This window comes from Leucoraja erinacea, chromosome 16 (assembly GCF_028641065.1).
Source record: "Leucoraja erinacea ecotype New England chromosome 16, Leri_hhj_1, whole genome shotgun sequence".
Classification (NCBI taxonomy): Eukaryota; Metazoa; Chordata; class Chondrichthyes; order Rajiformes; family Rajidae; genus Leucoraja; species Leucoraja erinaceus.
In genome coordinates, this window is record NC_073392.1 from 42,343,928 (window position 1) to 42,367,282 (window position 23,355).

Here is a 23,355-nt window from a genome sequence, read left to right on the forward strand (position 1 = left end):
ACGATCACAGCTTTTTTGTTATGTCCATAGAAAATCAATAGGGAACAAGATGCTAATTTCCGAGTATGAAAATGGCCATAACTTTTTAAATACTTGAGATATGAAAGTGAATTAGGTGTCAAATTAAACTTCTTTTTATGCTTTATCTGATGGGATAAATTGCAGACTTGATTTTTAAAATCTCAAAATTTTGTAACATTGCTACTCTATCTATTGTAGACTTGATTGTATTTATGTATAGTTTATCTGACCTGACTGAATCGCATACAAAACAAAGCTTTTGACTGTACATCGGTACACGTGACATAACTAACCCGAATCATACTTGGATCCACTGTTTTTTGCAAGCTTTTTACCTGTTAAACAAAATAATATCAAGCTGGATAAAATAGAGTCACAGTGATACAGCATGAAAACAGGCCCTTCAGCGCAATTTGCCCACACCAGCCAACATGCCCCAGCTACACTAGTCCCACCTGCCTACGTTTGGTCCATATCTCTCCAAACCTGTCCTATCCATGTATTTGTCTAACTGTTTCTTAAATGTTGGGATAGTCCCAGCCTCAATTAAGTCCACTGGCAGCTCGTTCCATACACCCACCCTCTGTGTGAAAATATTACCCCTCAGGTTCCTATTAAATCTTTCCCCTTCACCTTAAACCTATGTCCCCTGGTCTAAAATATCCAGTAGCATGAAGACCACTGCCGAACAGGCAGTGATATGACAAAGGTAATTCTTGTTTACAGTACATAAATGATGTCAAATCAATTCTCTTCCAGGAAAATCACTCTAAATATTCTGATTTCCAACTAGGAGTATTTAATTATATGCTGTCTTCTATTTCGATTATTTGCTCTGAATAACTAAAGACAGCAGATTTTAATTGAAGTTATGTCACCCTGGGTTAAAAAACAACTGACGTCAACCTGCCTAATTCTCCAATTGTATCATTGTTTTTCTCTGTTATGGTCTGACAAAAAAAAACATTTGCAATTTTCATTGAAACTCAAACATTTCTTATATTTCAATGGTTCGGGTTGTAATGCATGGTCGAAATGGAGTAGCTATTAATCATTCAACTAAAAACCAAAGTGGGGGAGGGGGGGGGGGGGGGGGGGGTGGTGGTGTTGTTATTGTTCTGGGATGCCAGAAGCAACTGTTGACCCTTCCCGAGGTGTCGTGGGCCTAACTCAACAAAACGCCAATGAAGGGGGGTGCCCACTTGGTAACCCCAATGACATGCTTGCATCTACAGGATTTGTTTTTTTTAAAAGAGCTAGTTAACATGCAGGTAGCTTGCGTACAGAGTTATTTATTGTCGTTAACATAAGTTGGTATATTTAGTTAGATAATTAGATAATACATTGGCTTTGGGCTTGATTTTCTTAGATGAGCGCTTATCCTGGAGATATAGCACAAGTACTTTGTGTTTTAATTGTGGTTTAGCACTGCTCCCTAGTTGTTGGTAGGATGGGTGAGTTGCTTGATAACAGCTGGGAAGAAACTGTCCCTGAATGTGGAGCTGTGCGTATTCACACTTTGAAACCTTCTGCCCGATGGGAGAGGGGAGAAGAGGGAGTGGCCGGGGTGCGACTCGTCCTTGATTATACTGGGAAGGACTGGATTGTACTCTGTGATTCAATGAGGTGGGTGCGTGGTAAGGCAGCAGGGTTTGTGGGTTGGAATAAATATGTTGATATTGGTGATATTGGAGTAATTTGGCAGGATAGCCATGTGTGAACCTACTGTCAGTGAGTGCAGCATAAAATAAGCATTGTAACATGTTAACGAAACAAGCCAAGGACAATGCTTCCATATATTTGCTACTTTCTTACAAATTGATCCGGGTTCCGTCTCCTCTTAAAGCCCTTCAGCACCCTGGCGCGGAATCAATTCTGATGGATTAAATTCATCCATACTCTCAATCACATGGTCCATCATGTTCCAAGGTGTAAATGCCAAGGAACCAATATTTGACCTCAACCACAATGGCCAAGAAATCACACCTCTACTTCCTCAAAACACGACAAGATTCAGACTGTCTCCATGACATTCTTGTATTCTTGTATTCACTGGGGTTTAGAAGGATGATGGGAAATCTTATAGAGACATATAAAAGTATAAAAGGACTGGACAAGCTAAATGCAGGAAAAATATTCCCAATGTTGGGCAAGTCCAAAACCAGGGGCCACAGTCTTAGAATAAAGGGGAGGTCATTTAAGACTGAGGTGAGAAAAAACATTTTCACCCAGAGAGTTGTGAATTTATGGAATTCCCTGCCACAGAGGGCAGTGGAGGCCAAATCACTTAATGGATTTAAGAGAGAGTTAGATAGATCTCTAGGGGCTAGTGGAGTCAAAGGATATGGGGAGAAGGCAGGCGCGGGTTATTGATTGGGGACGATCAGCCATGATCACAATGAATGGCGGTGCTGGCTCGAAGGGCCGAATGGCCTCCTCCTGCACCTATTTACTATGTTTCTATGACTCTACCTACTAATTAATGATTTTTTGTTTATTATGTACTATCTATGTGTATATCGGCGCAACTTTTAATGGCTGCGGACTTGCTAGCGCCCGCCGGGGGCTCCAACATGAAGACCCGGGGCAGGGCCTTACATCGCCCGACGTGGCTTTAAGTGGCCGTGGGACTTGTTAGCGCCCGCCGGGGGCTTTGACTTTAAAATCGGGAGAGGAATGGAGAGCAGGGGAGAGACAAGACTTTGCCTTCCATCACAGTGAGGAGGAGATTCACTGTGATGGATGTTTGTGTGGATTGTGTTGGTATGTGTCTTGGTTCTTTTCTTGTACGACTGGAGAAACCAAATTTTGTTTGAACTTCATGTGAGGTTCAAATGACAAATAAACGGTATTATATATTGTAACAGTGTGCATAGGCCTGTTAGGCTGCTGCAATTAAGAAATTTGGTGTTCCATTGTTGGTACATATGACAATGAAACTCTACACATGCACCACAGAAAGCATCCTATTGGGATGCTCTACAACTTGCTGAGATAAGTGTTCTGCACAAGAATTTGAGAAATTGCAGAGAGTTGAATGCACCCCAATCTGCCTTGCAAACAAGTTTCCCTCAATTGACTCCATCTGCATTTCACGCTGTCTTGGAAGAGCAGCTAAGATATTCACAGACCACTTACACCTACTCTCTCTTCTCCCCTCTCCCCTCTCCCATCAGGCAGAACATACAAAAACCTCAAGGCACATATCACCAGATTCAAGAACAGCTTCCTCCCCTCTGTTATTAGCCATGTGAATCACAATGAATGGCGGTGCTGGCTCGAAGGGCCGAATGGCCTCCTCCTGCACCTACTTTATGTGAATCACTTTGAGTCTGCCTCGTGTATGAAATGTGCTATATAAATAAAGTTGCCTTGCCTTGCCTTGAATGGGTCTCTCATGCTAAGGTTGTCTTTTCACAATCCACCTTGCACTTTTTCTCTCTGCACTTTCTCTGTGGGTGTAACACTATATTCTGCACCATTGCCTTTCTCTTTTTGTACACCTGTTGCACTTGTGTATAGTGTGATTTGCTTGGATAGTGCACCAGACAAAATATTTCACCATATCTCAGTACACACGACAATACAAAGCAATACCAAAACCATCATGACCACAGAACGGGGGAAAGACAGGCATGCATTGCTGGAATACGAATTTCCTTCACATGGACAAAAATGCTGGAGAAACTCAGAGGGTGAGGCAGCATCTATGAAGGCAGCATCTCCACAGATGCTGCCTCACCCGCTGAGTTTCTCCAGCATTTTTGTCTACCTTCGATTTTCCAGCATCTGCAGTTCCTTCTTAAATATTCCTTCACATGCATATTATTTATCACACACCAGTTGATCAGGGTTACACCTATCTTTGAATGAAACACTTTGCCAGTGACTGAGGGAGTGACACAAGTGACTGAGGGAGCCAAGCTAAGCATTGCTCAGATCAAGCTTATTGCGAGGATTAGGTAACAGGAGAAGCCATGTGATGAGATAGAAATTATGCCCCTTCCATGTAGCCTGATGTCCAATCAATTTCCCTAATCTAGGATGTAGCATAACCATATATATTCTCCCAATGGGACTTTCACTGTTGAACGAGAACTCGGATGTGTAAGATTAGAAAACTATCAACAGCAAAAGATATGATGAGAACACCAAATGTCACCTAAGATTTTGAATGAAACCAAATCCTTACCCAGGTAAACATTTGTGCCAAATGTTTACATGGAGAAGAAGGGACAGAGATTCCTACAAAGTCCTTCCTTCCTGAAAGGGAATTTCATGTTTTTTTTCCTGCAGTTCTCAAAAGCCTGGTCCAATGTGAATGGTATTTTGTTCTTCATCTATTGAGCTGTGGTTGGGAATGACTTGTTTTTGATTATTGTCCCGGTGGAAATGAGGAGAGAGTTAACAACACAGCAAATGCTGGAAATACCCAAGTTAGGAGAGTGAAATGTGGTAACATTTCAGAATTGAATCCCGGTTAATATACTTTGCCAGAGAATTTCTACTCAATTTGAACAATAATCCCGAGAGAAAAGCCTCATTAATGTATTGCTATTCAAACCATTAGAAAAATGAGTTTCATTTTTTAAAGGAAAGTTGTATTGATTTGAGAAAAAAAAAAATTCTACCAATATTTATTAACACACAAACCTGATTGAATTGATCAGGTTTCAAAAATCTCTTTTAATATTGCTTAAAAAATCAAAACCATGAAATATAAATAGAAACATTTCCCCAAAAGATTTTGAATGGAAGCAAAATGTTCTTTCATTTCCCTAATTTTTCAATAATTTGTTTGGAATTAAACAGCTATTGAACCAAAATGAAGGGCAGAGCCCATTGGATGAAACAGAGTGCCACATAACTCCAAGAGTTCTACTCATAAGAACATTCAGAATGTGAGGATTAATAGCTCATCATCTCAGTAAGATAATAACAGATTTGATTGTTAGCATCAACTTCACGTTCCTGCCTGATGGTGTCACACACAATTCCTTAATAGTCTGAAATCTATGTCAGTCTTGAATTTGCTTACAGGCACATGAGCAGTTCGTGCCAACAATGTCTTTAGGACTTAGAAATGGAACAGGGTAAGACACAAGTGAAAAAGATAGACACATAACAGCACTGATTTCCCCAATGATGAGCTGACTTTACCAACAGAACTTGGAGGAAAACTGAATGAATGAGAATAGAGGCAATTACCTTCAATGTCACAGAGTCATTGCTTTCAATGTCACAGCACTTCATGCCTTACAGTATTTATAGCAATCTAACCAGAAGAGATTTCACAGTTGAACTGTAAAGGTAAATGTATTGAGCCCAATATATAAATAACTGCAGTGACAGTTGTTGCAAGTCCCCAGGGTAATTTCAAAATAATGAAAAATAAATGAAGGTTTAAATTAAAAATCCCAAACCTTTTGACTGAAATAGAGTTCTTCCAATTACTTTATAGCCCATCCATGAGAAATGAATTGAGTCAAAACTTTGGGATTTTCAACAGCAAAATTCAGTCAATGGGGATAAATAGTTCACTTGCGTTTTCTCACAAAATATGCTAGTTATCTATTTTTTCTACAAAATTAGCACCCCTAAGAATTGGGCCTCTGGTGTTTGCTTTGTGGGATGTTAGTTGAACTGTTAGAATTTAGAATTTAGAAGATTGAGGGGGGATCTTATAGAAACTTTCAAAATTCTTAAGGGGTTGGACAGGCTAGATGCAAGAAGATTGTTCCCGATGTTAGGGAAGTCCAAAACAAGAGGTCACAGTTTAAGGATAAGGGGGAAGCCTTTTAGGACCGAGATGAGAAAAAAAAAAATTCACGCAGAGAGTGGTGAACCTGTGGAATTCTCTGCCACAGAAAGTAACTTGAGGCCAGTTCATTGGCTACATTTAAGAGGGAGTTCGATGTGGCCCTTGTGGCTAAAGGGATCAGGGGGTATGGAGAGAAGGCAGGTACAGGATACTGAGTTGGATGATCAGCCATGATCATATTGAATAGCAGTGCAGGCTCGAAGGGCCGAATGGCCTACTCCTGCACCTATTTTCTATGTTTCTATGTTGCAATGTTTCTATGTTAAGGTACCACATTACGGAAAGAAAATGAGTACAGTAACCTCTCGTTATAACAGGTCAATCATGGGAGAGGAATGATGTCTGTTATTGCCAATTGCCAGTTATAACAGAATAAGGTATTATCATTGTACGTTGTTGAAACAAAGAACAACAGACGATGGTCAATACACAAAATAACACAAAGTGCTGGAGTAAATCAGCAGGTCAGGCAGCATCGCTGAAGAACATGGATAGGTGATGCCAGGTGCCTTCTCCAAACTGATTCAGTCGGCGGAGTTACTCCAGCACATTGTATCCATTCACCGTTCACTAGGTGCCGATGATGCTGGACTGCAACAGCGGGCCCTTCTTCACTGGTTCACATGGCTGTTGTTTTGGCACACGTGTAGCCCCTTGCAGTTATCACTTTCATCAGGTCATTGCCCAGGACAATATGCACTTGGTCACCATGGGGCTCCCTCCCCTCGCACCTGCTGTCACTTCCAAGGTGGATAGTGTCGGTGGAGGAGGAGGAGGAGGAGGAGGAGGAGGAGAAGGCGGTGGTGGAAGGGAGGTGTTGGAGGGGGGGGGCGGGGGGAGAGGGAAAGGGGCCGAGAGGACAGAGCGACGGGAGGTGGCAGCGATCACGCGGATCAAGCGAAGGAAAAAATGGCGGCAGCCGGTGAGAGGGGACGGAGCCCCGCAGTGACCGAGCGTGTCCTGTCGGTGGCAGCAGTCTGAAGAAAGCTCTGTCCACGGAGGCAACAACAGCTGCTTCAACTGGACCACATGGTAGGTGAAGAAGGGCTCGCTGGTGCACCTTGCGAGTCGGGGGTGGGCCCTCGGATGCCTGCGCTCTATGGGCTCGGGGAGGCTGCGCGGGTCTGGGGGTCCGTCCACTATAATCGAAAGCTGTTATAAAGGGGTTCATTAAAATTAGGGTTTACTGCACATTTTTAGGGTGGGAGATACATTAGACATCATATTGGATAAAAAAGAAAAATAATTGTGATTCGCCAATGGCCCATACATTCATTTATCCGTTACACGGGGAAAAAGGATGGAAAGCTTTCATTTGGATAAGCAATGGACTGAAGCATCCTATGTTATTGCCGACTATATCTGGGGAAACTAAACTATTGGGTCATCTTGCAGGCCAATCTGGTTGTGTGAATAGCTTCCAGAATATGGATATACTGTGGATCAGCACTCCCACATTAAAGGAATCAAACATCAACAGGACAACACTATCCCCACTCACACATCAATTTTACCTCCCACACTCTTGCTTTAGACTCTCATTAATCTTTGCTCACGGCTTGACATCGCTGATGTATCGCAACTAGTCTCAACCCCTGATATTTCCCATCAATTCTGTCCACTCTCCTTCACAGCCCATCTGTTCAATCAGTTTAGTTTAGAAATACAGCATGGAAAAGGGCACTTCGGCCCATCGGGTCCATGCATACCATCGATCATCCATTCACACTGGTTCTCTGCTATCCCACTTTTGCATCCACTCCCTTTTTAACCGACAAACTCGCTCTTTGGGATGTGGGAGGAAACCGGAGCACCCAGAGGATACCCGCACGGTCACAGGGTGAACACGCAAACTCCACACAGACAGCACCTGCGGTCAGGATCGAACCCGGTCTCTGGCGCTGTGAAGCAGTGGCTCTACCAGCTGCGCTACCCAAGTCAATATTAATTATAAATTAATAATCTGTCAATAACCATCCAAGAAACAAAACTAAACATTTTCTTGTCTCATTCTTTGATATTATTTGACAGAATCTCCTCACCTCTCCTTTCACTTTCCCCTCTGCAAGTGGGGATATAAAGAGTGCAACACATATCAATTGTCTGTAGTCCTTCTCTCTGTATAATCATTGAGTCAATGTTAAATTCGTGATATATTTTATCCCTTTTGGGTAATTATCAAAATATGCAATGATAGTTTCTTTCATGCGAGGCTGAAATCCCCATGTTACAATTTAGGATGAGGATCATTCCGGTAAGAAATTTTATTTTACTCCTGAAACCTTTCTTCTATTCCAACAGCCCTTCAATAAATTTGCTCTCAGTGTGTATTCATTCAGGCATCGAGTGCCTCAATATCGGCAGTAATTCAAAATGTTTAAATGAAGATTACTCCATTAGTGCCTGGCAGACAGATATGCCATCAGTGCTGACGCGCTGTGTAACAGAGCATGGTCTACTGCTCAATGAGCTGTAAACAAGCCCTTTTGTGCTTTGTGCATGTGTGCATTCGCAACGAGACCCTCACCTGGGTGATGCATGCTCCAGTGAATGCCACAATAACGGCAACAATATTCACTGTCAGCTGGAATTGCAGGAACTTGGAGATGCTGTCGTAAACATTTCGGCCCCACATGACAGCCTTCACAATGCTGCTGAAGTTGTCATCAGTCAAGATAATGTCAGAGGCTTCCTTTGCCACATCAGTGCCAGCAATGCCCTGTAATACAGTGGGAAGAATGTCAACCGGTGTCAGAGCTGCCAGAAATATATTTGATAGACAGATTTCAGGGAATAAGAAAGCAGTAAAGTACAGTGATTGGTTAGGTTTAAAAATTAATATTAAATTTTTTTTTTTCGCTGTGAACAAATAATTAATATGCTAATCTTCAGCCAGACTGAAAAATGTCAGTGTTGAAAGAGACCTGGAAGTCCTTGTACACAAATCACTGCGAGAGACAGACAAGCAGGTACAGTCACCAATTAGGAAGGCAAATAATATTGTCCATATTGTCAAAGAATTTGGGTACAAGAGTAGAGATGTTTTACTGCAGTAATCTGGGATATGTGCAACAAAGAGAAATTAAGCAGGCTGATCTATATGCTTAGGTTTAGCAAAATGCAGTCATCTCATTGAAATATATAAAATTCCCACTTGACAGGTTAGATGAAGGGATGATGTTTCCCCCCAGTTGGACAGCCCAGAATTTAGGATTACAAGTCTTAAACTAACGGATTAGTCATTCAAAACCGAGATGAGCATAAAATTCTTCACACAGACTCCCAGTGAATCTTTGGAAATCTCTTGTTGACATAAGTGCTGGAGAAACTCAGCGGGTGCAGCAGCATCTATGGTGCGAAGGAAATAGGCAACATTTCGGGCTGAAACCCTTCTTCAGACTGATGTGGGGGGGGAGAGAAGAAAGGAAAAAAAAGAAGAGGAGGAGCCCGAGGGCTGACGGAGAGCTGAGAAGGGGAGGAGACAACAAGGGCTACTGGAAATTGGAGAATTCAATGTTTATGCCGCTAGGGTGCAGACTGCCCAAGCGGAATATGAGGTGCTGCTCCTCCAATTTCCTGTCAGGAGACCAGGGTCTCTTCCATACCCCGGAACACTGCTCTCTCTCCCCATCACCACACTCGTAACAAGGGCAGAGTCCCCCTAGTCCTCACCTTTCATAAACACTTTGGAGATCTAAAGACTGGATATGAAGCAAATCAAGAGATATGGGAATTGTGCAGTAAGGTGATGATAAGGTGAAAGATCACTCATGAATTTATTAGATGGGCCTGAATGGCCGAACCTGTTCTTTTTAATGTGCAGGGTTTGAGTAAATATATTCATTCAAATCCATGAACATGCAGTGAGATGGCAAGCTAGGGAGGGGAGCACATTTTTCAATCAGTCGTAGTCAAAGAAGTCAAATGCTAATTTATTTTGAAGTGAGTCGTGACTGTAGGAACAGAAAATCTCAGAGAAACATCTAGCACTGCATCAAAGTGACTTTAATCTCCCAATATCGACTGTCCTTATGAAAGTATCATTCTGCAAATTAAAATGCATTATTGAGATGAGTAACCAACAGAGTTCACAAATTTCCATTTACAAATTAGCATATGACAAAATGAAAATGCCACAATCATTTCGAATGAGTTCCTAAAGTGTTATTTACAGATGAGCTTTTCAGGCAAACATATTTTGCTCTCTTGGTTTTAACTATCACCATGGTAACAGCCTTGAATTAGGGATATTACACAAGAAAACCGTAAATGAAATCTATCCTCAAAATACATTAAAAAACAATATTCTAAACAGCTCGGCGGCAACATGAGATAAATAGCTTATAGATAAATTGAAAATATGGATTGATTTTTTCATGGGGAAATAGCTGTGTTTGCGAGAGGGACTGACAATTCCATACATCTAAAGACTTTTGCAATGGACTGAATACTGCAAACTGAGAATGAAAGATCCCTATTCTAGAGAGGAGGGAGAAAGCAAGCAGGAAACTTAGACCTGTTAGGCTAACATTCCCATTGGGAATAGTCTAGGATCCATTATTAAAGTGATGATCGGACAACATTCACAAAAAAACATGATGCAATTAAGGAGAGGTGAGAAAGGTAACTTCATCTTATGACTGAGAAACTCTGCTTGAAGAATGGAGTAGAGTTCTTTGAGATTGTAACAATGTGGATAATGTGGAAATTATAAGTATATTGTGTATTTATTTGGGTGTCAAAATGGCCTTTGATTAGATGCAACGTAAACTCTTACCACACAGGTTAAGAGATCATGTTTGGGGGACAATAACAGTTGACAAGCTGCCACAAGCATCTTTGCTGGGCTAAATACAATGTATAACTTTGATGAAGGGAGAGTTCAGTCACTTTCTTGACCATAAATAAATACCTGGTGAATAAAGTTGAAGGGAGACACAGGGAATCAACACAAGAACATTGTTATATATAGAAAGTGGACTGAAATTTGGCAGATGGAATATAACGCGAGGAAGAGCGGATGGCTGATTCCCAGTATGAAGGTCTCGACCCGAAACGTCACCCATCCCTTCTCTCCAGAGATGCTGCCTGACCCGCTGAGTTACTCCAGCTTTTTTTGTCTACCTCCCAGTATGTATGGCTGCTCGAGAGTATAATCTGTGTCCACTGGAGTTCAGAAGAATAAGTAGGGTTTTTTTGAGACATGTAAGTTTCTGAATGCTTGCAGAAGCTGGATGCTGAGAGAATATTTCTCTCTGGGGGGGGGGGGGGGGGGGGGGGGGGGGGGGGGGGGGGGGGGGGGGGGGGGGGGGGGGGGGGGGGGGGGGGGGGGGGGGGGGGGGGGGGGGGGGGGGGGTGGGGGGGGGGGGGGGGGGGGGGGGGGGGGAAGCTAAAACTAGTAGAGTTTCAGGATAAGGGATGGCTCATATAAGGTAGAGACAATTTAGAGGCATTTAAGGTAGAGATGTTTCCATTAGTGTGAGAGTCTAGGACTAGTGGTCATATCCTCAGAATTAAAGGAGATGGGGAGGTATTTCTTAAATCAGAGGGTGGTGAATCTGTGGAGTTATTTGCCACAGACGGCTAAGGAGGCCAAGTCAATGGATATTTTTAAGACAGAGATAGATAGATTCTTGATTAGTACAGATGTCAGGGGTAATGGGGAGAAGACAGGAGAATGGGGTTAGGAGGGAGAGATAGATCAGCCATGATTGAATGGCGGAGTAGATTTGATGGGCTGAATGGCCTAATTCTGCTCGTATCACTGATGGCCTTATGACAAGGAGGAATTTCTTCTTTGAGAAAGCCATGAAACTGTGAAGCTTAAGCACTGAATATATTCAGAACTAAGACAAACAGAAATGTGGACCATTAGGAAGTCAAAGTTTATGGGCAAGAAAGAGGAGCTGAGGTCATGGCCAGATAAACACGATCTAGCTGGAATGTAAGAAAGGTTCTAGACTTTATGACTTCCTCCTGTTCTCAGTTATTATGTCCATTTTTTAAAAGTTTCTGGTGGTATGTACATATATAATTTAAGAAATGTTTTGCTTTGGATTTCTTCAGGGAATTAGTAAAGCATAAAATTATTCATGAAGTGCACAAACTCTCTCTGGAAATTCTCTATTGGATTAAAACCATATGCCTTTGTACATAATGGATCAAACTTCAGCTACATATGTTCTGAAGATTATTTTTACTCCTTTCAATATTTCTTCTCAAGCTAAAGGGCCTGTCCCACTTGGGCGACCTAAACCGCAAGTTCTGGCGAGTTTGCCCTCATATTCATGGTCAACATGAGGTCTTCGTAACTCTCTTTCATGCTCGAGAGTGGTCTCCGCGTACTCGAGGCCTCAGCTAGGTCGCGGCATTTTGTTAAAAAATGCCCGCGAGTAAAAAAAGGTTGCCATGGAAAAAATCGATACTTTTTTTTACTCGTAGGTTTAGTCATAGTAGGTTGGCATGTTAGTCGTAGGTAATCATGGGTAGTTGAAGGTAGTCATAGGCAGTCTCCATCATAGTCGAAGAGAGATCGAAGGAGGTTGTCTTCCCTCTCCACTATTCGGTGTCAAAGTTTTCCGTAGCTAGTCGTAGCTAGTCGTAGCTGGTCTTCTACATAGTCGAAGGAGGTCTTCAACATGTCATTTTTTCAAACTCTTCTAAACTCACCAATTAGGTCTCCCAAGTGGGACAGCCCCTTAACAGTAACTAGTATTTTACTTAACTTTTCTTCCAGTATAATGAATATTTTAAAGAATGTTTTTGCTCATGGAGCGGAATTCCGTTCTGGCCGTCGAAGAAAGAGCGGAAGAAAAGTTAAGTAAGTTAAATGAAGAAATTTCCTTCAAGAAGGGTTCTATGGGGAAAATAATCTATATCAGGGAAACTATTTGATAATTGTCTTGCTCCATAATGCAATAAAGGGAAAAAAAATCTTTCTTCATTTACACCTTGATTAAATTTAAGTGGCTTTTGGATAAGTATGTTGATAAGCAGGAAGTGGAAGGATATGGGTCGCAGGCAGGAATAGAATATTAGTTCAACCAGGCATTGTGAGCTGAAGAGTCTGTCCTTGATCTGTTTTTTGTTCTATTTAAAAGATTAAATGCAGAAAGCCCAATAGTTTCAACCCTTTCCCTGCTGTGCAATGGGTCCAATATAATTACAACCATTAATTTGCCTGAATTGACAATCACAGAAGGGAAACAACTGGCAGCTTCTGTCTAAAGCTGAATGAGTCTCTTAATGACGACCAATTGCTGAGATTCCTACCCTCTATTCTGTCCACCAGCCGAGAACTTAGACTTCCACCTTGGCAATAATGTCCACTTTCACCCCAGGCGAGATACCTAATGTGAAACCCACATTCACGTCTTTGTTACACTAGCATTCCCCAGCTGGCCTTCCTTGTTTTGTGAGTAAACTCAAGCTCATATTGCAGAGGCACAAATACAGAAGCTTTGCCCTCATTTTCCAAACTTTACCTCAGCAAGCATTCTCCTACCATATTGAGATGAATACCACAAAATAACCATGGGCCATCAATTAATTTCAAAGTTGGAATGTAAAGTTGATCAAAGTGCAATGTAAGTGATCGTTCCCTCATGAGCTAATGCTCATAGTGGCCTTGGCAGTGGCTGTGTTCCTTTCTTCAAGGTATAGTTTCCACTATGGCAAGCCTGGGTGCTGGGGCTTTGAACCGATGTAATTCATGACACAAAGGTTGCCAGCAGTGGTGTATTTCATTGAACAGCCATTTACTGTCTCACTGACATCTGCATCAGGTGAAGTAATTGCTTCCTACTCACTGGGTGGATATGGGCTCCTGCTGAGAGCCCTTTCTCTGATCTTCAGTCATCTCATGAACTGTGCTCATTCAGCACAGAAATGTGACCATGTCTGAGAGCAGCTGGTTTTTGAGGAGTCAGCAAAACTGTCAGGAACTGTCGGACTCCAGGCCCTTTGGGCTGTTGTGAGAATGATGCCATGCACCAAATGTACCGGAATACATCGACAACCTTGAAGAAAGCAACCATCACTGGACAAATAGTGTGAGCAACTTTGGGCACCATATCCGAGGAAGGATGTACTGGCTCTGGAGAGGCTCCACAGGAGGTTTAGATGAATGATTCCAGGATTTAGTAGGTTAACCTACGATGAGCGTTTGTCGGCGCTAGGCCGGTACTCGCTGGAGTTTAGAAGAATGAGGAGGAACCTCATTGAAATGTACAGAATAGTGAAAGGCTTGGATATGGAGAGGTTGTTTCCACTAGTGGGAGAGTCTAGGACTAGAGGTCGTAGCCTCAGAATTAAAGGACGTTCTTTTAAGAAGGAGATGAGCAGAAATTTCTTTAGTCAGAGGGTGGTGAATCTTTGGAATTCTTTTCCATAGAAGGCTGCGGAGGCCAAGTCAGTGGATATTTTTGAGGCAAAGATCGATAGATTCTTGATTAGTACGGGTGTCAGATGTTATGGGGAGAAGGCAGGAGAATGGGGTAAGGAGGGAGAGATAGATCAGCCATGATTGAATGGCGGAGTAGACTAGATGGGCCAAATGGCCTATATTCTATTCCTATCACATGACAAGTAGTGAGGTTTTTTGTTGCTGAACACTGTGAGGATTTGAGTTGGAAATCCGAGCATCAAAGTGGCATCACCTTTGTCACCTCATGCTGACTGGCAGTACATTTTGTCTGCTCTCAGTAAGGTATCAGCCATGACTTGAGTAAGATGCAATAATACTTTGACACACGGAGAACAGCCAAAGCAGCAAACAACAGCTATTCATGACCCCAATTTTCTGATTTATTTTCTTCTAAAATGTTCAAGATGATGGCAGGATTTCCAAAGCTCTGTGGTAGAGTCTGCTCGGAATTCTGACGAATGCTCAACGTGGTCAGGGCAAATATTTATGTCTTTCAAATGAGAAATGATGTGCATCAGTGGCTCCTGAGTACACAAATGAATGAAATGTAACTATTGATCCAACATGTTGAAGATATGCAAAACATAGGGTTGGTTAATCATTGAAGTAACATTAAAAAATGAAGCCTCTATTAACAGAAAACAGTGGTTTAATCCACATTGTTTCTTAAATATGAGATGTTATATACAATAGACAATAGACAATAGGTGCAGGAGTAGGCCATTCGGCCCTTCGAGCCAGCACCGCCATTCAATGGGATCATGGCTGATCATCCCCAATCAGTACTCCGTTCCTGCCTTCTCCCCATATCCCCTGACTCCACTATTTTTAAGAACCCTATCTAGCTCTCGCTTGAAAGCATCCAGAGAACCTGCCTCCACCGCCCTCTGAGGCAGAGAATTCCACAGACTCACCCCTCTCTGTGAGAAAAAGTGTTTCCTCGTCTCCGTTCTAAATGGCTTACTCCTTATTCTTAAACAGTGGCCCCTGGTTCTGGACTCTCCCAACATCGGGAACATGTTTCCTGCGTCTAGCGTGTCCAAGCCCTTAACAATCTTATATGTTTCAATTATAAGCCTATGTCACTGGGCTACAAATGAAACATCAATGGCCATTAGACCTTCACCCAATAACTAGTTTTGGTGCAAGACGCTTCACCAAATTGGATTGGGGATGTCAGAAAGGACCTCCATCCCCATCACAGGTGACACTCAAGCAAATCAACCGAGACAACCCATTTGTGTTGGAATGAACTGCAGATGCTGGTTTAAACTGAAATTAGGTACAAAAAAGCTGGAGTAACTCAACGTGTCAAACAGCATCTCTGGAGAAAAGGAATAGGTGGCGTTTCGGGTCAAGGCCTTCTTCAGGCTGAAGAAGGGTCTCGACCCGAAATATCACCTATTCCTTTTCTCCAGAGATGCTGCCTGGCCTGCTGAGTTATTCCAGATTTTTGTGTCTGTCTTCGAGACAAGTCATTGCTTGTTTTCCCTTCCCTGACCCAACGGATAATTTGCTTCACCCGAACTGATCCTATCTATCATAGAATGGATGAGGACTCCTATATTCCAAAGGAGATATGTTGTAATTAAAAAAAAAATTCATACATCCAATATATTTATAAAACTTATTCTGTAAATGCAATCTAAACAGGGGGAATGTCTATCACAGGAGGACCATTGCATACTTTTCACGTCACATCTTCCATTCTGAACATGCCTAGATATTACTTAATTGTATAGAAATACATATACAATGAGTCTAGAAAATGACAATAACCTGGCTAGTGTACACCATTCTTAACCTTTGAATGAGAAAAAGTGGAAATGACTGACAGGTTTATGTGTATAGAGACAGGGTTAGGAGCTTTCTAATTGACAAGTAGGTTTGGTATCTGGACTGCACATCATTCATTTTGTTAAATAATTCATAATTCAGTGCATATCAATCTGAAATGGTCAGGTCATTTCTCAAGAGAGAGTTAGAGAGTTAGATTTAGCTCTTAGGGCTAACGGAATCAAGGGATATGGGGAAAAAGTGGGAACAGCGTACTGATTTTGGGTGATCAGCCATGATTATATTGAATGGCGGTGCTGGCTCGAAGGGTCGAGTGGCCTATTCCTGCACCTAGTTTCAATGTTTCTCGGATTGTAGAAGATTAGGCCAATTTACACTGCAGCAATTATAAACTTGATGTGTAGAATTATTGATTCCACAAAATTAAATCTACAATTCTTGCTGTGGAAGAGTTCCGTGGGTGACAATTCCTCAATTGTCAGGCTTTTATACAAAGGCCTATCCATTCTTGAATTCTTAAATATTTATCAGAGCGATTACTAAACAAAAAAACTCTTAATATTATTCATCTTGTAGATGCACCATTCCCTTTCCAGGTTCTCAACGAGCATCACAACTCAGTTAACGTTAGTGCTATAGAAACATAGAAACATAGAAACATAGACAATAGGTGCAGGAGTAGGCCATTCGGCCCTTCGAGCCTGCACCACCATTCAATATGATCATGGCTGATCATCCAACTCAGTATCCCGTACCTGCCTTCTCTCCATACCCTCTGATCCCCTTAGCCACAAGGGCCACATCTAACTCCCTCTTAAATATAGCCAATGAACTGGCCTCGACTACCCTCTGTGGCAGAGAATTCCAGAGATTCACCACTCTCTGTGTGAAAAAAGTTCTTCTCATCTCGGTTTTAAAGGATTTCCCCCTTATCCTTAAGCTGTGACCCCTTATCCTGGACTTCCCCAACATCGGGAGCATGGAATATGCTATTCCAAAAGGTTTTCTTGAACCAGTTTCAAGGTTCTGTAATTTTTCATCTTCTGAAATGGAAAAAATGCTAACTAAGGTAGGGATTCACAAAATATCTGCGATGAAAAATGATTCTGTTATTTAAAGGCGAGACATATTGTATCTGCATACACAAATATGGAGCAAATTGTCTAGAATCTGTGACGAGAGAAGAGTTACATCTTAAAGGTTGATGACATAAACGCTGTTCTTTCCCTCTAGATGCTGCTTCACCATAATTATTATTTCAGGTTTCCAACATCTGGTTCGTTCATCCACTTTCATTTTACAGTGCAATCTTAACAACGCAATATGCTTTAAAACCAATTTTGGGAGTCTATGCCGGGTTATTTAAACAATTTTATCTCATTCAATTCTGGATCAAATGGGATAAGCAGGCGGAATATGCGTATCCAATATATCTTGGAGTATATTACTACATTCCCCTAATTGGAGGATGGGCATTCTTGCTATTGAGAGAGTGCAGCGTAGGTTTACAAGGTTAATTCCCGGGATGGCGGGACTGCCATATGCTGAGAGAATGGAGCAGCCGGGCTTGTACACTCTGGAGTTTAGAAAGATAAGAGGGTATCTCATTGAAACGTAGGGTATCTCATTGATTGTTCCCGATGTTGGGGAAGTCCAGGACAAGGGGTCACAGCTTAAGGATAAGGGGGAAATCCTTTAAAACTGAGATGAGGAGAACTTTTTTCACACAGAGAGTGGTGAATCTCTGGAACTCTCTGCCACAGAGGGTAGTTGAGGCCAGTTCATTGGCTATATTTAAGAGGGAGTTAGATGTGGCCCTTCTGGCTAAGGGGATCAGGGGGTATGGAGAGAAGGCAGGTACGGGATACTGAGTTGGATGATCAGCCATGATCATATTGAATGGCGGTGCAGGCTCGAAGGGCCGAATGGCCTACTCCCGCACCTAATTTCTATGTTTCTATGAAACATATAAGATTGTTAAGGGTTTGGACACGCTAGAGGCAGGCAACATGTTACTGATGTTGGGGGAGTCCAGAACCAGTGGTCACAGTTTAAGAATAAGGAGTAAGCCATTTAAAACAGAGACAAGGAAACACTTTTTCTCACAGTGAGTGGTGAGTCTGTGGAATTCTCTGCCTCAGGTGGAGGCAGGTCCTCTGGATGCTTTCAAGAGAGAGCTAGATAGGGATCTTAAAAATAGTGGAGTCAGGGGATATGGGCCAAGGATCGCTCAAACCTATTCCATGAATTAATAAAATAATGGCTGATCCCATGCTCATGACTATTTTCCAATTGGACATTCATGTTTTCATATTTTTATTATGTTATACAATTTTTTAACAATACAGAACTGTATTGCCAATTGGACATTCATACCCCTTGATTTTATCTATGTCCAAAAATCTAAGAATCTCCTCCATGAACAATAAGTATCTGCAGTCCTCCTGGGCAAAGATGTTGAGACATTCTTCCTTGTTTTAGTTTGAAAACAATCCTGAAGCAATGTTTCATAATTCTTAATTCTTCAGCCTGACGAAACAATCTCCGTTTTATCAGTCCTCCTTAGAATTTTTCACACAGAGAGTGGTGAGTCTATGGAATTCTCTGCCTCAGAGGGCGGTGGAGGCCGGTTCTCTGGATACTTTCAAGAGAGAGCGAGATAGGGCTCTTAAAGATGGTGGAGTCAGGGGATATGGGGAGAAGGCAGGAATGGGGTACTGATTGGGGATGATCAGCCATAATCACATTAAATGGCGGTACTGGCTCGAAGGGCCGAATGGCCTACTCCTGCACCAATTGTCTATTGTCAATTGAATTATGAATGTCTTGAATGTGACAATTTATTACAAGATATTTGTGTTGAAAGATGATAAATATTGATGATTTTACTGCTACCATACACCTATGTAAACATCGTCTCGCATCTTACCAATACACTGCTAATTGAGCACAGTCGATATAATGTGAACATTTCATCACCTACCATAGCAAAACCAACATCTGCTTTTTTCAGTGCCGGTCCATCATTGGTTCCATCACCAGTCACTGCTACCACCTGTCTCCGCTCTCCACACAAACTGTCAATTATACCTGTAACAAACAAACAGAAGGCAGTTCGGAGGAGCTCGTTAGAAGGAATAAATCTGAGTAGACACTGAAATTCCCTCTCACACCCTTCACAGGAAAACTCCCTTCACTTGCCCAACTCCAATTACTAACGGCACCACTGGTGCCCAAGGTGACAATTTCATAGACAATAATGTCAGCTTTTATTAGTCAGGCCACTGTCCCATCATCTTCAAGCAATTACACAGTTTGTTTTTAATAAGCCAGGCTAATGTTTAAATCAAAATAATGATGAATCAGGAGAGGGGTAAAAGCAATTAAAAATAAAATGTATCCTTTGGCTAAAATAATGTCCTGCTTAATCATCACCAACAATGTTATGCAATTGATGAGCTAATAATATGAGCCTCGATAAAGTCATTGTAGTCTTGCTGGTTATGCATATTATTAATGTGATCATCAGTCTGTTTCTGTATAAGCATTATAATATGCTGCAGGGTGACCAATTGCTGAAATCAATGTAATGTTCAGAGCAGATTCCTAGATAGTTAATAAGCTAAATTGGACATTATCCAATGCTCTTCAGTGCCTTGGGAGCTCACCAGTCCAGAACGGCAGTCACAGCACGCATGCATAATTGTGATATGTGTGCTCCAAACTCTGTCATGGTGAGGGCACTCAAATGTGTTCACTGATTGAATTCCAGAAGAATGCAGAGTAAGCAGGTTGTGACGTCAAACAGCATGCAACACAATTTTCACGCTTTAGTTTTAGTTTTACAGCGCGGAAACAGGCCCTTAGACCCACAGAGTCCGTGCTGACCAGTGATCCCCGCACACTGATACTATGTGGGTCCCGGCCCGAAACGACACCTATCTAGTGTCTCCAGAGATGCTGCCTGTGTCTATTTAAAGGATTAGTCACCTCTGGCTTAACCATGCATGTGACAGAACTACAAATGAAATGCGAACAAGAATAACTAAATAATGTATTTTAACGTGAAGTGCCATATCCCTTCGCAGACTTTAGTTAAATTGATTTTTTATTGCCATCTTGAAGTAAATTGGAACTGCAGTTGGAAAGTCTACAGTTACAGTATCTGCAATATTGGTTAGGTTTGTAAGTGACAGGTGATAGGCATTGAGGACTCTAGACAGGGCTGAAGTATATACATTTGCAGCAGCAAGTGGTCACTGGCTGGGATTAGGTTACGATCTATCATCTCAGTTTTAGCATCGTATGATATTACAAGACTTTTTCCAACTCATACTTTATCATCAAGTGAAGAGTTCTGCTGCATAGATGTTCATTCCTGCCCAAACCTTCAATTGGTTCCTTTCAGTCTCAGCCATCAGATACTCATGAACACCATTGGGACAATTGAAGAATCTTCTGCTAGTGCAGAAGTGCTTTAATTTCCTCAGTTTGGCAAGCTTCAAAAATCTTTTCAACGTTATTATAAAATGGTTGATGGAACAATGGATTCTTCTGAGATGTTCTCATCTCTTCACAGGAATCCCTAGTGCAGCCTTGAGCAGTCGATTTACAAAGGCTACAAAGAATTCAGCAGCAGCAGTCAGGTAAACTCTGCACCAGGAACTCATATTTGCTCAAGGCACAGGGGGAGAACTTGGTCCAAGTTCTTCCAGCATTCCCACAGTTCACCTGCCCACTAATCCGTCCTCTGTCACACGCTGATCAACTTTATAAAACACTGGTCAGAACTCAGCTGGAGTAGTGCGTGTGGCTCTGCTCAACGCACTGTGGGAAAGATGTGATAGTGCCGGAGGGAGTAGGGATGAAATCCACCAGGATATTATATGGTATGGAGCATTTCAGTTATGACACGGAAAATGCAGAGGCTAGGTCTCAACCTCCTCCTTTCACTAGAAAGGAGGAAGGAGGTTGAGAGGGAACATAGGTATATGTTAAATTAATGATAGGTTTTGACAGTTGACAAGAGTCAGAGACTAACGCATCATGGAAAGAGGACCTTCCGCCCAATTCATCCACGCAAACTAAGATGACCATTTAAGTCGCATTGACTGCATTGGTTCCATGTCAGTCTTCTCTGCACTCTATCCCGGAAAGTAGCAATTTTCCAATATCAGAGTGACTAAAACTAAACACAATACTCCAAGTGACGCCTCACCAGCATTTTGTAAAACTGTAAAATAACGTCTCAATTTCTATCCTGAATCCCTGACTAATCAGTGTGAAGAAGGGTCTCGACCCGAAACGTCACCCATTCTTTCTCTCCAGAGATGCTGCCTGTCCAGCTGAGTTACTCCTGCATTTTGTGCCTATGAAGCTAAATGAGGGAAAAGCCTTCTTAACCACGCTATCTAGTTGCGACACCACTTTCAGGGGACCATGTATTTCTATTTTACAACACTCCCCAGGTGCCTACCATTCATTGTTTTTAAGAAGAAACTGCAGATGCTGGAAAATCGAAGGTACACAAAAATGCTGGAGAAACTCAGCGGGTGCAGCAGCATCTATGGAGCGAAGGAAATAGGCAACGTTTCGTGCCGAAACGTTGCCTATTTCCTTCGCTCCATAGATGCTGCTGCACCCGCTGAGTTTCTCCAGCATTTTTGTGTGCCTACCATTCATTATTAGCTATAGTTTAATTGAGCTGAGCGATTCAGCATGGAAACAGGCTGTATCTTTGGCCCACTGTGTTCATGCCAACCATCGATCACCTGTTTACACTGGTTCTATGTTATCCCACTTTCTCATCCATTCCTAACACATTCATGCTGGAATATCTTGTCCCTGAAAATCTCTTCTAGTAATTATCCACTACTGCTCCTTGCCTCACCGCCTTTAGTTCCCCCATCCGGCCTTAAAGGTGCAACATTAGTTACCCTCCAGTCTTCCAGAAGTTCACCTTTGGCTTAAAAATGATGCAAACATCTCTGCAAGGGACTCTACAATATCCTCCTTAGCTTCACACGAGTACCAAGGATGCACGTGATCAGACTCTGTGGATTTATCCACCGTAATGTCCTTTCATGCCATCAATGCCTCACCTTTGTTCATTTGTTTATGGTTCGAGACATCACAATTCATTGGATTCAATTCCTCAACTTTATTAACTTCTCCACAATAAAAACTGCATGGAAACATCAAAAATCGCTCCCATCCTCCGTGTCTCTATATACAGGTTGTTATGCTAATCTTTAAGCGAACCTCCTTCACCACCCTTTTACCCGTAATATACCTCTATATTAGGTTTTGAGAAGATTTTAAAAACCAACAGAAGGCAACTAAAAAACGCAATAAGGGGGGAGAACTTAAAATAGGAAGGAAGGTTAGCCAATAATATAAATGACAAAACCAAAAGATTTTTTAAGAAGGAACTGCAGATGCTGGGAAATCGAAGGTAGATGAAAGTGCTGGAGTAACTCAGTGAGAGAGGCAGCATCCCTGGAGAAGTTTCGGGTTGAGATCCTTCTTCACCTGAAGGAGGGTCTCGACCCGAAGCATCACCCATTCCTTATTTCCAGAGATGCTGCCTGTCCCACTCAGTTACTCCAGCTTTTTGCGTCTATCTAAAGGAAATTATAGGCCAGTTTGTCTAACTTCTGTGGTGGGTAGAATTTTAGATTCCATTATTAAGGATGAGGTTTTGGGGTACTTGTAAATGCATGCTAAAATAGGTCGACGTCAGCATGGCTTTGTTAAAAGGAGATCTTGTCTGACAAATCTGTCGGGGTTGTTTGAGGAGGTAACAAGCAGGATAGACAAAGGAGAATCAGTATGTTGTTTACTTGGATTTTCAGAAAGCCTTTGAGAAGGTGCCACGTGTGAGGCTGCTAAACAAACAGAAACCCATGGTATTAAAATCAAGGTACTAGCATGGTACTACATTAGCTGACTGGCAGAAGGCAAAGAGTGATAATAAAGGGAGCATTTACTGGTTGACTACCAGTGGCTAGTGGTGTTCCACAAGGGTCGGTGTTGGGTCCGCTACTATTCACATTAAATGTTAATGACCTGGATGAGGGAATTAATGGCTTTGTGGTCAGGTTTGTGGATGATATGATGATAGGTAGAGGGGGCGGTGGTGTCGAGGAACCAAGCGGGCAGACGGACTTGGACTGGTTGGGTGAGTGGGCACAGAAGTGGCAAATGGAATACAGCAAAGCAATGTGTGTAGTCATGCACTTTGGTAGAAGGAATAAAGCCGTAGATAACTTACTAAATCTGGCGAGGATTC

General features: G+C 42.1%; 1 protein-coding gene across 13 annotated transcripts in view; it reads right to left on the reverse strand.

The window, feature by feature from the left end:
* The window catches only part of atp2b2 (ATPase plasma membrane Ca2+ transporting 2), an 840,804-nt gene that overhangs the window by 29,189 nt on the left and 788,260 nt on the right, over positions 1–23,355 (reverse strand). For all 13 annotated transcript variants that reach the window (XM_055648263.1, XM_055648251.1, XM_055648255.1 and 10 more), the window contains 2 exons: positions 19,048–19,154; positions 8,370–8,561 (listed from right to left, as the gene is read on the reverse strand). In XM_055648263.1, coding sequence (XP_055504238.1) covers positions 8,370–8,561; positions 19,048–19,154 — 299 coding nt within the window. The remainder of the gene's footprint in view (positions 1–8,369; positions 8,562–19,047; positions 19,155–23,355) is intronic.